Source organism: Camponotus vicinus, unplaced genomic scaffold (assembly GCF_025532165.1).
Source record: "Camponotus vicinus isolate PSW18456_S1 unplaced genomic scaffold, iyCamVici1.0 SCAF_9, whole genome shotgun sequence".
NCBI lineage: Eukaryota > Metazoa > Arthropoda > Insecta > Hymenoptera > Formicidae > Camponotus > Camponotus vicinus.
The window spans coordinates 5,049,041-5,062,890 of record NW_028141981.1 but is presented as its reverse complement, the minus strand read 5'-3'; the positions used below and the strand labels follow the sequence as shown (position 1 = coordinate 5,062,890).

At 34.9% G+C, this 13,850-nt stretch overlaps 1 protein-coding gene across 3 annotated transcripts in view; it reads left to right on the top strand.

Moving 5' to 3' along the window:
• LOC145976684 (neural cell adhesion molecule 2) overlaps positions 1 to 13,850 on the top strand; it is a 194,167-nt gene that overhangs the window by 161,832 nt on the left and 18,485 nt on the right. For all 3 annotated transcript variants that reach the window (XM_083107989.1, XM_083107991.1, XM_083107990.1), the window contains one exon: positions 13,521 to 13,672. In XM_083107989.1, the coding sequence (XP_082964115.1) occupies positions 13,521 to 13,672 (152 nt within the window). The remainder of the gene's footprint in view (positions 1 to 13,520; positions 13,673 to 13,850) is intronic.

The window sequence follows — 13,850 nt, the reverse complement described above, 5'->3', positions numbered from 1 at the left end:
TCTCGTAAAAAAAATATATGACTTATGGAACAACCTGTAGCGAGAAGAGCATGTCAAGTTTGATAAATGCATATGCTTGGATAGCAAGAGTTATTAGCCATATACTATAGTTGCAGCAGACGTCGTAGGATTTCAACAGGCTCATTGACAATCTTCTCCGTTCCGCAATTTCACAATAATTAGGTGATCGATGGAATCGTATCCATCGAAGCATCTCTATTATTTGATGAAACACGTAATCTCATCTGGAACGTGCAACGATATCATCCATGCTAAGAAATGCACTCGTATTTCTCTCAAACTTCTCTCACAAGGGTCATGAAATGCTTCATTTAATGAACAAATTTTAAAGCCTGTATCTACATACAGTCTAATTACATCGAAAAACAATGCGCATAGGCCATGCATCGTGCAAACACGACATTATTTACTCTTTTGTTAATCAACTTAATTAGTGGATTATTCGAGGCATGCTATTATCCGAAGTTAGTTATGGCGAAAACATTTTCAGAGAGAAGCATTATAACGGAAAATAATATCTCCTGCGAAAAATTTGACGCTTTATTAGTTACCTAAATAACCGCGTACATACATAGATAATGCATTATGCGTATAATAAATTTGAGGAAAATTAACAAGATCAATAATTTTTCGCGAAACTGATATTTTTATCGAAAATACACGAGTATACATAAAACATGGAAAGAAAATGAATTCATAATTAAGGCCGGAAATTTTGCGGTTTTCATAAGTTTTATATAAATAATATTGATGTCTCTTCAATAATGCGATATTGTTGCTTTTTTATTATATAATGTATTTTTCACAAATTGTTTTCATAAAATAAATTGTTCTACCACAAGGATAATAACGATATTAAAAAAATACAAAATCTAAATATTGTGATACACTTGAATATACAAAGTATTTATATGTGTATATCTTTGTAAAGTTAATGCAAGTCAAAACGTTGATATATTGATATACAATTACTTCATGAAAATTATTGAAAAAATATATAAATATATATATGTCTTTATTTAAGTGAATATATACTTCAGACATTCGACAATATCCAATGAATAGATTTCTTTTTATATGTAATTATGGGAGATATCATTTCTCTCTCTCCCTCTCTCTCTCTCTCTTTTTCTCTCATTCTCATTTTATTTCTCCATTGCGGCTTAATCCACGTAGAATGGCGTGCAATATCAACGACACCTTCATACATAGCCCCGTGAGTAAACAATATCCAAACCACTGTGACTATGTGTTTGTGTTTCCCGTGAAACGAGCTACGATAATCTACGGTGAAATGCAGCAACCTTCCTTCTTCCACTCGAACTGAATAGGCTCATAGTCGCTGAATAGGAGACGCTCCGCGTTCGCTCGCGGCTGGCCTGAATTTTCAGACGAAATGCTGCCGAGAGAATAAGAGAAGAGAGAAAGAGAAAGAGCAAAGGAAACGTAAAAATGTAAAAGCGAAAGAGCGCAGCTTCGGGCGATGGAAAGTATGAAATCGGTCACCATCTCCCGCGAACAACCTCTACAGAATGATTCAAGAAAAAGCGGTTAGTAAATTTTCGAAGAAAATAATATCAATTTATAATAGCGTCTGATAAGTGGCAGTCAGCATTAATTCTTGAGATTATTGCATTTTAAAATTACATTTTTGAATTTACAAATTGATATATTCATTATATTATTCACATTATTCATTATTGACATATCCGTTATATCATTCACAAAATTTCTGCTATAAAAATAATAACTAAAATTAGTTTTTTGATATATATACATTAAGATTAATTATATTAAATTCTCTCTTTATTATCTGACAATAATAATTTTGCGAAAATTTAAAATGCTTTTAAAACAGATGTTTATAAAAGCTATCTCTGCACCAATTTTGATAGTTTTGGTCAAGTTTGTAGATCGAGCAAAAATAATCTTGACCTGAAAACTTCACTTTAAAGCTGTACATTTGAAAATGTTGCAGTTCTTGAATTGTTCTATAAAATGATCTTTATATACATACATAAATACACACACACACACACACACAGGCAAGAGCAAAACGGAATGAAAGGGATGAAAATATCTTAGCAGTTCAGGACAATAAAACTCTATCGCCGGTTCTCTATCGGAATCCGGAAGCTCGCCAAAAGTAACTTTACAGTATATTAATAATAGTGCGTTTTTGAAATTACTCCACAAATTTGTAAGAATTTTATTAAATGTCATTATTTAATAATCAGGTCAAAAAGTTATAATGTAAATCGATCGATAATAATCAATTAATTGAATAAAAATAACATCCGGAATTAATATCAATTATCGTTATTTATATAAGATATGTCGAAAACAGTCTGCGCCTCGTTTCAATAGTAACTTCACAAACAATCGAATTTTCAATTTCGACATTCATTCATTTCCGTGTATCAATAGAGAAAATCGAGATTACTTGTGATATATAAGATTTATTCTCGAGAATAAAGGGTATATTAGAAAAGTTTCATTTCGGTAAAGGCGACATCTCACCTGCGATGCAAAAGTTCACCAGCGAGAAAACATACGTGTGCATCATATTAATGTTGAAAGAAAAGCACTCGGATGTTCTCATTACGGTGCTATACAGCGCGTGTGGCGCAGCGTATTTCACCGCAATTTCTTGAAAAGCATCAGAAACGGGCAGACGTTGCAATTGAAGCTATCACAACCATGCGCCATTTTTAAACTCAATTTGCGCTTTGCATGTAACGCCAACTTTCCTAGTGCTGGTTGAAATGGCCATGATTTAAATACGTCACATTGTGACACAAACGTAATTCAGTGCTGACGATCACTTTGCCACTTTCGTCTCGTACCACCTTATTCTCTCTATTCTTTTATATATTGATACTTATATATGAATGTATAAAATTAGAGATATTCTCTCGCTCAAATCAAATTAGACGTTATAATTTTATTACCTACTGTATGTGTGTGTGTTGATAAAAAAGTCTTAATTTAAAATATAAAAATTATATCTTCTCAAGCTCTGTAATTATATAAAATATATGTGTGTGTCTATACACATGCATAATAGTCTCTTCTTATAAATATTCGTAAACATAAAACATACATAAATCTTTTAAATGTACACTTTCTTAATTTTTTTCTATGAGTAACAAGATAGCCATAAGTTGCGAGTATATTGTGAATCTACACATATTAATGTATATTGGACCCACGAAACAGTTTCTCCTTAGAGTTTGCGCGGAGCATTTTCGTAGTTACTTGTTTACATTTAGGGATGGTGGCATGGTTACCTTTGACAAAGTCAGTATTTGAACTCCTATGAATGGCTTCGTCATTGCAAGACGCTGCTGTCAAGCTATCCAATGTTTCCACAAAACTCGGGACGAAATACTGTTTACATGTTTTACTTGAATGATTCATCCCATATGATTTCCCAAAGTGAAAGGAAAGAAGCAGAAAACTTTTCTACCTTATTCGTCGTTTAAGACAAATGTTCACTTTCGGGGAAAGGGTGTTGTATACTTAATTTAATCTTTTTTTATTTTAAACATTTCATTGCGAGAATGATATTCGTGATGTGAATCATGTATATATCTCGACCTCTCGCAATACAATCCCACATTCGCATGCGCTTGCATACACGCGCATGACACGGTACGCCCGCTTGTTATAATATGCGCGACAAATCCCGAGCCGTTGGAATTGCGGATTAATGAACGGCCTCGTTATGCGACGCAAGCCGTCCTTGTTCATCGCCAGGCATTCTGTCGAGGAACGATATGGCGCTCTTGGAAATCGATAACCATTAGCGTGCGCGAATACGACAGGCAGTACACACGCACATAAAACGCATATAATATCCTCTCTCTCACATATATATAAGCGCATGCATGTCACGCATGTCTACATTTGCAAGATTTCTCATTTATAAATAAATAAATAAGAAATAAATAAATAAATAAATATATATATATATATATATATATATATATATTTATATTTATATATAAGCGTATAAGAGCATGCATACAGTCGTCGTAACTGCTATTAAAAGGACTTGCTAACGAGGAGAGAAGGAAGAATGAACAGAATGACATAGTTAGATTGTGTAGAATCCCGCGGATGTCTCGGGAGGACAGAGTGTAACCGACAGGTTTCTCGTGATGCACGCCGCGAGAAAACTTTAATGCACATTGCCGAGCTAGGCCATCATAGTTCGCAAATGCGAGCCAATTTAACTTAATTCATCGCGACATCCGTCAGTACGTACAAACAGCGAGCGATAAAGAAACTTGAAAATTCTCAGTTGAAGTTTCTTAGAGAAAATTTCTCAATTGTCTGAAATCTCTCACTCTCTTCGATAAAAATTGCGTGCTCTGTGAAATTTGTGAACTATTTTCTTAGTACTCGCATGAGAGAAACGCGTATCATGTCGGATTGTGTTTCAAATTTTATTGGTAACTTCATATTTCATCGAAAACCTTAAATTTTTCGCCGGTTCTCTCTTGGGAGAATACGATATTTCTCTCGCGTTGAAGTACGAAGAAATGAAAGCAATAAAAGAGCGGTCAATATCTCGAAAAAGATCCAATCAGCAAACGCGACTTTATCACCATTCATCTCGTCTTATTCAAGCATATTCCCATTCGCCGAGATGATTGGTTAACTATAATAACTCTTTTTTTAAAAACCATTAATGCTTAAATATTCCTATTCCAAGATCTTTATTTTATCATGTTTTCATTTTCCATCAGAATATCGTTGCAGTAATGAGGCGTACTTCATTCTATCACAGTTGTGTTTTTTACAATGAATATATATTTCATAAATAATATGATAATACCGAGAAAAGAAAACTATGAACGTACAAGAACAAGCTTTTGCACTTTAAGAGAATTTAAATAATATTACAGCAGCGGAAAAAAAGAATAAAGGTTCTACTTTTTAACATAAACATATTTTTGATCATTAAAATTTGCTGTGGTTTTTTAATTAAAATGTATAATGTTATCAATAACTTATTTCAAAATAGAAAATTATGAAATATAGCAAAACAGATATATTTGATTTAATTTATTTAAAATAATTAATATTATGTAACTCATGTTTTATTTAAAAAAATATATATGTATATATATATATATATATATATATATATATATATTTATAAAAAAGAAAAATGTATGTATCTATAAATTATTAAAATCTACAAATTATTAAAAGAGTTTCTATTAGAATATATAATTATTAATAAAATTTAATTATACTATTCTAGCTTCTCTCCTTTTATATTCGATTAATCTTAATCGCTCGATGTATGTTTATAAGAATTAAGGGTTGATCTTCTACATAGAAATTATGTAGAAAGCGCTAGTGCAAACTAGGTAGAACGGAAAAGAGTCAAATATCCTTTTTGCGGCGAACACCGTTTTGATTCCACACTTTTTCCTCCCCTCCACTATCTTCCCCGCCACACCAACTACAACGACGGCTTTCATCCAATTTCCCCTTGTCTTGAGGAGCTTTAAGCCCCCACGCGGCCGGTGCTTAAATGTAAGTGCTTTTTCGTGCGACGTTCGACACCCGCGAGACCCATTGTCAGCTTTGAGATTGACAGCGTCCATAGCACAGTGATTTTCCCTAAAGTTGCACTCCCACGAGAAACTAGTGTCATATTCTACTCCGACCTTTGTAGCCATTTTCGCCGTCCATGCTGTCGATATTTCTCAATCGCATTCACAATATTTTGTTCATGAATCAATTTGATCTTTGATTATTGAAAAAAGTTTGCAAAAACAAAAAACTGATTTCGATAATTTAGTCTTAAGGTTTCTTTAAAATTTACTTACTAGAAGAATAAAAAAATTTCATCAAAAATTAGGAATATCAGAATAAAGAAAATACTGTAGAATATCATAAAAGTCTTTATACACCCAAAAATTAATTAAATCACAGAATTACTCGAAAGGAAATAGGAAGTAGAAGTATATCTATCTTTTATTAGTGTTTACCGACAACCTTATCACGCTCAAAGAGTTTCAAGTTGATAATCGCCGATCGTGCTCACACACACATATCATTTCCGCGTATTTCATGAATCGCGTATTAAAGATGTATTATCAGGAGATTATGTGTTTGTAATCGGGTTTGAAAGATGAACGGAGCTTTTATATGAGGGCCCAGGAAAGTTGGACTATAAGCCAGAGTAAACTCCAAATTACTTTTCTTATGCAAGGATTTACTTTATGCGCTAACAGACTACTAGTTGAGGCGTTGTATCATGTTATCTCGGTGCTTCAAAAGAGTTTTGCGCAAGAATAAAGAGCGCGGTTGCAAACGTTACTTAATTAAGGTTTTACTCAGATTTCGTCTCTCTATCTATGCTCTCTTGTTAGAAATGTAACTAGAAACGCCATTCGAATAAAGCCAGATTCACACGGGTCAAGTTTCGAATCAGGATTCGAGTTCACTGTTTGTTATGCAATAAGTCAAACTTTCGAACACGACCTGTTTCCAATATCTTATTCATAGAGTCTTAAACTATACACATCTCGTTTGCAAAAAGCACCATTGCCGTCAAGACAATTTTCGAACATTAATCGATACATCGAATTTTATCTGCACGTCCTTCGGTTTTATCACCTGCTAGAATATAATTGACAGTCAGGTTCCTCGTGGATTACGCGAAGCGCGCGTGATCAACCGTGCTACTTGTTCACGGGAGAGAGCGAACTGAGTTAAAATTAACTCTTAATGAATATTTATGACGCGCCGGCCGACGGAAATTACGTCGTTCATTGAGTTAAAACCGCAGACAATAGGGCTTATTTGCCGTTTCTGCGTGCGACCCGCGTATTCGCCGAGAAGTCACTTGGTCGCCGATGTCACGAGACGTGCATGCGGTGCAAAAAGTTGTCAACGAGTTTGCGAGGAGCTAGTTTTGCGCGACCGAGGGAAATGCTTCTCTCACACTACTGTACGTGTATGAAGAGAACTAAGGTAGCGGAGAAATAGACAACGGAGGTTACAAGAAATTATATCGCAAAACTAAAAATAGATTTTTTACATTTTTTTAAATATAAAAACAAGTGCGATGTCAACTGTTAAAAAATAAAATTTGTATTGAATTTCTTTAAAGATTATATAGAGTTTTTTAACATTTATATAAAAATTCTCAAAGTTGTATCTCTTTTTGCCGAAACATTTTTGAAATAATTGAACATAAAAAATTACAATTTAATCTCCCAATTTGTTATACTTAAATATGTATATAAATACAGTTAATATTCGTTTTATAATTTTATTACAAATTTAAGAATCTTCTTTTTTCCTTTTTACTTATTATTCATTGTTTTTCAAACATCTTCTTTTCAAGATGTATAATTCTAAATAATTTTTAATATTAAAAAATTTAGTAGAGGTATATTTTTCATATATCTTATGATTTTCATATGAGAGAAACAGAAAGGGGGAGAGAAAGGGGGCGGACAACTATATCAATTAGAATTGAATACGTTGACTGATCTCAAGAGGCGGTTTCAACGTAAATGGCATGTAGAAACACATAGGGATACGAATATCTAGCTACTAGCATGCGTGAACTGAGCTTAAGTAAGAGAGAATATGACTTCCAAGAGTTAGTATGTACCCGTGAGACACGATACACGAGGGAAAGGGTTGAATGCGAAATGCCACGAAGCGTCAGTGTGATACAGCCACTTGCGTGAAGCAAATTTTCTTGCCGGTATGCGCGATACGGCATTTACGGTATCCGCAATGACGTAGCTAGGGAACAATAACGACAAACAGCGCATGTACCGATTTCCGTGGCTTACTAGATAAACTTTATGAGTAAAGATGAATCATCTGCGTGGAGGAGCCAAGATAGTTAGGACATGTGCAAATATAACATGTATAAATATACGCATTATTCTTAAAATTATAATTTTATTCTTCAGTCTACTCTACAGATCCGCATCTGTTTAGAGTATACATCTAATTTTTATTTAAAAAAAATAAACGCGAAATTCGCGCAAAACACTTACATACATGTACATACATATGTGTAAAATCGAGAAATTAAATATAAATTGCAATAATATTAAAAGTTAATATAAAAAAAATTTACATGAATCTGTTTTGTTTTGTTAGAAGAGTTAGAAATTTGCAATATAAACTCGATATTAGCCAATAAATAATACATTAAATATTTTATCTGTCAATGATCTAATTTGATATAAGAATAAGTTAATCTTTTTATTTTTATATCGAAGAAATTTAAAACTTTTTTTACATTATTATTATTATCTTTTCAACAATTTTACTAGCAGTTTTATTTTGTATAATTATTCGTGAGATATGCGATAAAGCAATATTATTAAATATTTAAGTATTGCCGAATATTTGGTAGACAAACACCTATATCGATAACCAGACTTGCTTTAATGGCGCATCTTTAGTGATATCGAATCATATACGCAATTCGATGACGATTGGCGTGTCCTACATGATGATTACTTGCTGTTATAAGCAGATTTGCATAGCGAAGCAATATCTGAAATTTTGCGCCGAAGTGACAGCTAAATCCACTAATATCCGCCAACATGTTGATATGATTTGTAACTCTCCTGTGCATGCGTGTGCGCTGGGGATAAAGCTGCCCTAAATCCACACCTATCCGCCGATATATCTGTTTGTTAATATTATTATCAATATTATTATTGAATAAGCGAAAATATATATACATTCTGAGACACGGATGGAAGGGGAAGGTACACACAATTTCGTAATGCATGTTAATCTGCTTAAGACACGTGCATCGGTATCCCCTTTGTAAAGGCAACGGTTCACATATATATGACTTTATACGTGTGCTGAATCTAGAACAAAGCTTTGAAACAATTACTGTTATGGCATAAATACATAATTATAATTAATTATTATTAATTATAATTGTGGAAATTAAAGAGAGCCTAACGTGCCTTTGCTTTGCTCATTTAAATTTGTTATATATTGATTTATACGTTTTTGAAAGATATAAAATAAAGTATAAATAAAAAGATGCACTCTATCTTTTATATAACCTTCGATAGCATAAATATATAAAGAGAAGATTAGAAATTATTAAATTTACTATACTTAGAAGTTATTAAATTTAATACACCAAAAATTAAAACACACTCATAATTGTAAATTTTGAGAAATCTACGTCGATCAATTATTCTGTTTAAAGAAGATAAATCTATCGTTTTCCTAATTTTCTCGGTGCCACTTAATAACAGGAGATTGGCAAAGATTAATTCGATCAAGAGCTCGTAAACTTGCCTATCGGTGTACAATATGTATATGATATAGTAGTCGATAAGTGCAGGCGGATTATCCCGATGGCCTATGAATGTATCCCATGAGGATGATCTGTGAAGACGATGGTGCTATGACATAAGATTGCCACACTTCAAAGGGTTAAACGTTGCGGCGACATTATATTCGCATTAATTAAGCCGGCATACCGGAAACTTATCGCTAATGAAATTGCTTGATTAAGATGCAAACGAGATGCTTCCCGTATCTTGACGCGCACGTAGCCACGCGCGTATGGCCCGAACCGGTTCGCCCGAGTCACCTTGTCTCGTCTCGCCCTACCCGATTGCGTGAGTCCATAAATCTCAATCCGTAAACTCAAACACCGGTGGAATTGCAAATCGTAAGTAACAAACTGCGGCGCAAAGACTCGCGGCGTCACAACGAGGACGGTAGCCACGCTCTTTGAAGCGGAGCGAGCGAGATCGGTGAGGCACCCCCGAACCGCACCGCCACCTCCGCCGTCGCCGCCGCCGCCGCCGCCGAACCACCCCATTGCGCCTTTGTCAATATTAGGTTTCCCCGTGATTACGTAATAAAGTAAACGTCGTTTTAACCCCTTTAGTCGGCGCTATCGACCGCCGCTCGAATTAGTTCGGTGCAAGTCATGTAAATTAGTCCCGAACCGTAACTCAGGGGGTGGAAATTGGGGAAGGTGGTGGTAACGGCGGCGGTGGCAATGTCGGAGCCAAGGCGGCCTTATTGCCGGTGGCGACGGGTTAGAATGCCTGAAATATCACTCCGGCAATCAGGCTGTCTAGGCGCGGTCGCGGCACAATTAAACGAGTTTCTTTCTTTTAGAATGAAAATGCCGTCAAGGAAACTAAATTACCGGCGACAATCTTATATTTCTTCGATGAAATTATTCACAATAAAATATTGTAATCCATAAAAAATTAATCTTACACTAGTTCAGAATACGTAAATTAAATATTTAACGAATTGAAATTTTTGAATAAATCTCTTTTTGTTTTATTATTTTAGAGGAACAACGGGCGACTAAAATAAGCTGTACTATGTATTGAATATATATAATTTTTTGTATCTTTCGGTTATGATAAAAATCACCATTTGATTGAATCGAAAAGTTCAGAAACTTCATATATCCAATAAGCCAGAGTTCTCAGGAAGAAAAGAGATATTGTGTGGGATTTCTGTTTGAAGTAGAATATTTGTGCGTCTTCCAGTTCCGTACAAGTTATCGAGACTGGTTGTGTTTTTGCCTGTAATGTTGAATCTATATGATAAAATTCCGATAACCTGCATAAATCTATTTTAAGAGAAATGGATATGCGTTGGCTTTTATATTTTTAAATCCAATTTGATTGCTTTATGAAAAGCTTTCAAAATATTATTCCATTTGCTAAAAATTCGTTATTTTTATTATTTCTTATGTCTGTAAATATGAATATTGATTATATCGCGTGAGAAATAGTATACTAGTTCTTGAAAATCGATAAGATACGATTTTCCAAAACACCAGCAAAATCCTCGTTTTATCCCAGGATGTGCGCTTTATCCGTCAATAAATTCACGATAAAACTGAAATTACGACCGATTGAGTTATATGGAGCGTATGCACGCGCCATAATTTTGTAATCGATCTTGAATTATTGAGTGGAAGTAAAACTGCATAGCAGAATAATATCAGCGAGAATTTCGCCGAGGGCAGAAAGATAGAAATCAGCTTTAATTAATTTTATAATATTATGCTTATCATACCAGATGGTCGGAATCGATTAGTAGAAGAGAAATGGTGAGCAAAAATGCAACATCGCTCTTTTCAATTAATAATTGTCATTACGGAGCGGATACACGTCTGTTATTTCGACTGATATTATTCAAGACCCGATTTGACGTTACGTCCGGATACGTCATTCCCACGAATAATTACCACGATCCGTAATGACGCGTAAATTACTTGAAAAGAACGACGAAGATAAATAGTTTCCGCAGATATTTTCGGTCCATACAACTTACGACGCTTATCGCCGTTTATATCGTGCTGTAAATCAACGAACTTCCGTAATGTACGTGCGGTCCTATAAATACCATAACTAAAGCTTTCTCCTCCTCCTCCTCTCCATCGATGATCCGTAAGCAGCAACACTCGCCATTACCAATTTGCACGGCGCTTACGACGTTCGCAAAACCATCGTTCATGGTCACTTTGCGCCGTTATCGACGATTGCCTTACTCGCGCGTCTATAAATTCTCAGTCACGTCGCGTGCAACCTACGTGAGTATGGCCGAGTGCAACGCAATGGATCCGCAATTTTCCCCCCGAGTTCAACGCACTCGGGGCGAAAATGTTTCTTCGCGCATTGACTAGAAAATTTAGAGGACAGAGCGCGACGTTTCGCGCACGAGTACACGAAGAGTACGAATATTTAACTTAAACTTCTGCCGATACTTTTGCGATATCCAATATCGAATGCGATAAGAATCCATGCGATAAGAACCCATTCCATTCAATATTATCTCCATTCTCAGGAGCCAATATCGTCATAACTTTTAAAACTTCTAAAAATTTCTGAAATACATCTACATCTAATATTTCCATTCCCCGAGTTATGTAACAGAGAGTAAAATTACAGTAACTTTAAAACGTGGAAAGAGGAGGAAAGGAGATTAAATGTTAGAGGCATCAATCTAACTATAATATTGAGCAGAAATTTTTCAATGCCAAAACTATTCAGTATCGATGCTTCGATAGTGTTCATCGACACACACATATACATACACATGTACATACATACATACATACATACGCACACATACACATATGCACCTACATCTTAAAACTGGCGATAATTTTCTGAATAACTTCAATTCCTCGTGCACGGCAAAGTGCCCGCCGATGATATATCGCTTTATAACAAAGAGGATTTATCAACGTCAATTTGGCGTGCAGGAAGGTACGCGTCTTGTGGCCAGCGATCCGCTATAACGAAGAAACGAGCAGCAGTCGAGGGCAGCCAGGCGGTTAATTTTACTCGCGCCGCTATCGCGGGGACGTTAGAACAACGAGTGGGGTTAATTAATTGCGGACCTTTTTTAATTTGTCTTGCTAGACGTTGGGATTACTGTGAAATTTTTAGACCGATACATCCAGAAGTCGAGAAGTAGAAATGTAAATTGAAAATACTTCGTTGAAATATGAAAGAGAGAGAGAGAGAGAGAGAATGAAAGAAAAGGAACTTGGAAAAATTTATTTAACTCAAGAAAGTCTCATGTGACAATAAATCTTGTATGCTTTGGAGAAACTTTGAGCTTACAGGTAAAAAGAGATATTCATCATATATTATGAACGTTTATCGATTATCCTATATTCGTATAAATTTGTATGGCGATTTTTTTTAACTTTGGAAAGAATCCTCAAACGCTCATTGCTAAGTCACCTTGAGAAAACACTTGAATCATCCTGAAAAAGAGCGCGCAAGATGGGACGCAAGATTAATTGTCTCCGCTCTAAATTAAGTTATTCACTTTGTTATAGTACTTGAGCTATCGTGCGGCAAGATACATGGCGCGTGATAAAATAGTAAGAGAGCGGAAAAGAGAGCGCGGGCGGTAGGATTAATGAGAAGAGGGAGAGTTTATGATCCCACGCTTAAAATTCGTCATACCAAGTATATGACTGTAAAGGGATGTGTAGGTAGGAATATCTGAAGAGGCTTTCAAATTTGGCGCGTATCTTATGCATGCTTCAGTATTTTCAGTCTGAACAAACTTATTTTTTATTTCCTGTTTATTTTAATATAATATAATTATAATTATTATAATATAATATAATTATAATTAATAATTTTTAATATAATATAATTATCTATCGAGAGAAATTCATATAATTGCTACCTGAAATACCTCTCGTTTGAAATTTGAAACAAATAAAGCTAATGTAAACGTTCTACAGTATCCATTAAATTGAATAAAAACGACCACTGAAAAGACACTAATAAAGTCCAACGAAATGCGAAATCAAAGCACTATTTTATTACATAACAATTTATGATAGATTTTATGGATTATTTTAATATCCTTTATGAACATGTTTCACATTTGTAAAAGGATAGAGGAGATACATCAAGCATATTATTCAACTAGAATTAAATATGACTGAATTAAATCATTTTCAGTCAACCCGTTAGAAGTGAAGATAATTGGTGCGAATCAGCCGCTGTCGGCGGGTAAGAAGTATGACTTGGTCTGCACAACTTCCGGCTCCAGGCCACCAGCCGGCATCACCTGGTGGAGAAACGGTCAGCGTTTAGTGGATTCCAAGGAGAATGTAAGTGCATCCCTAGATGAAACAATTTTCGTCCCCGTGCGAACGTACATTTTATCTGGCTATTCCCAGACCGCGCATAAAGTCAAACTTATCTTAAACAAGAGACACATCTTTTAAATATTACTCTTTGTCTCTTATCAACTGTTTTCTTTATCAAAGAGAGTATTTCATCTCATTA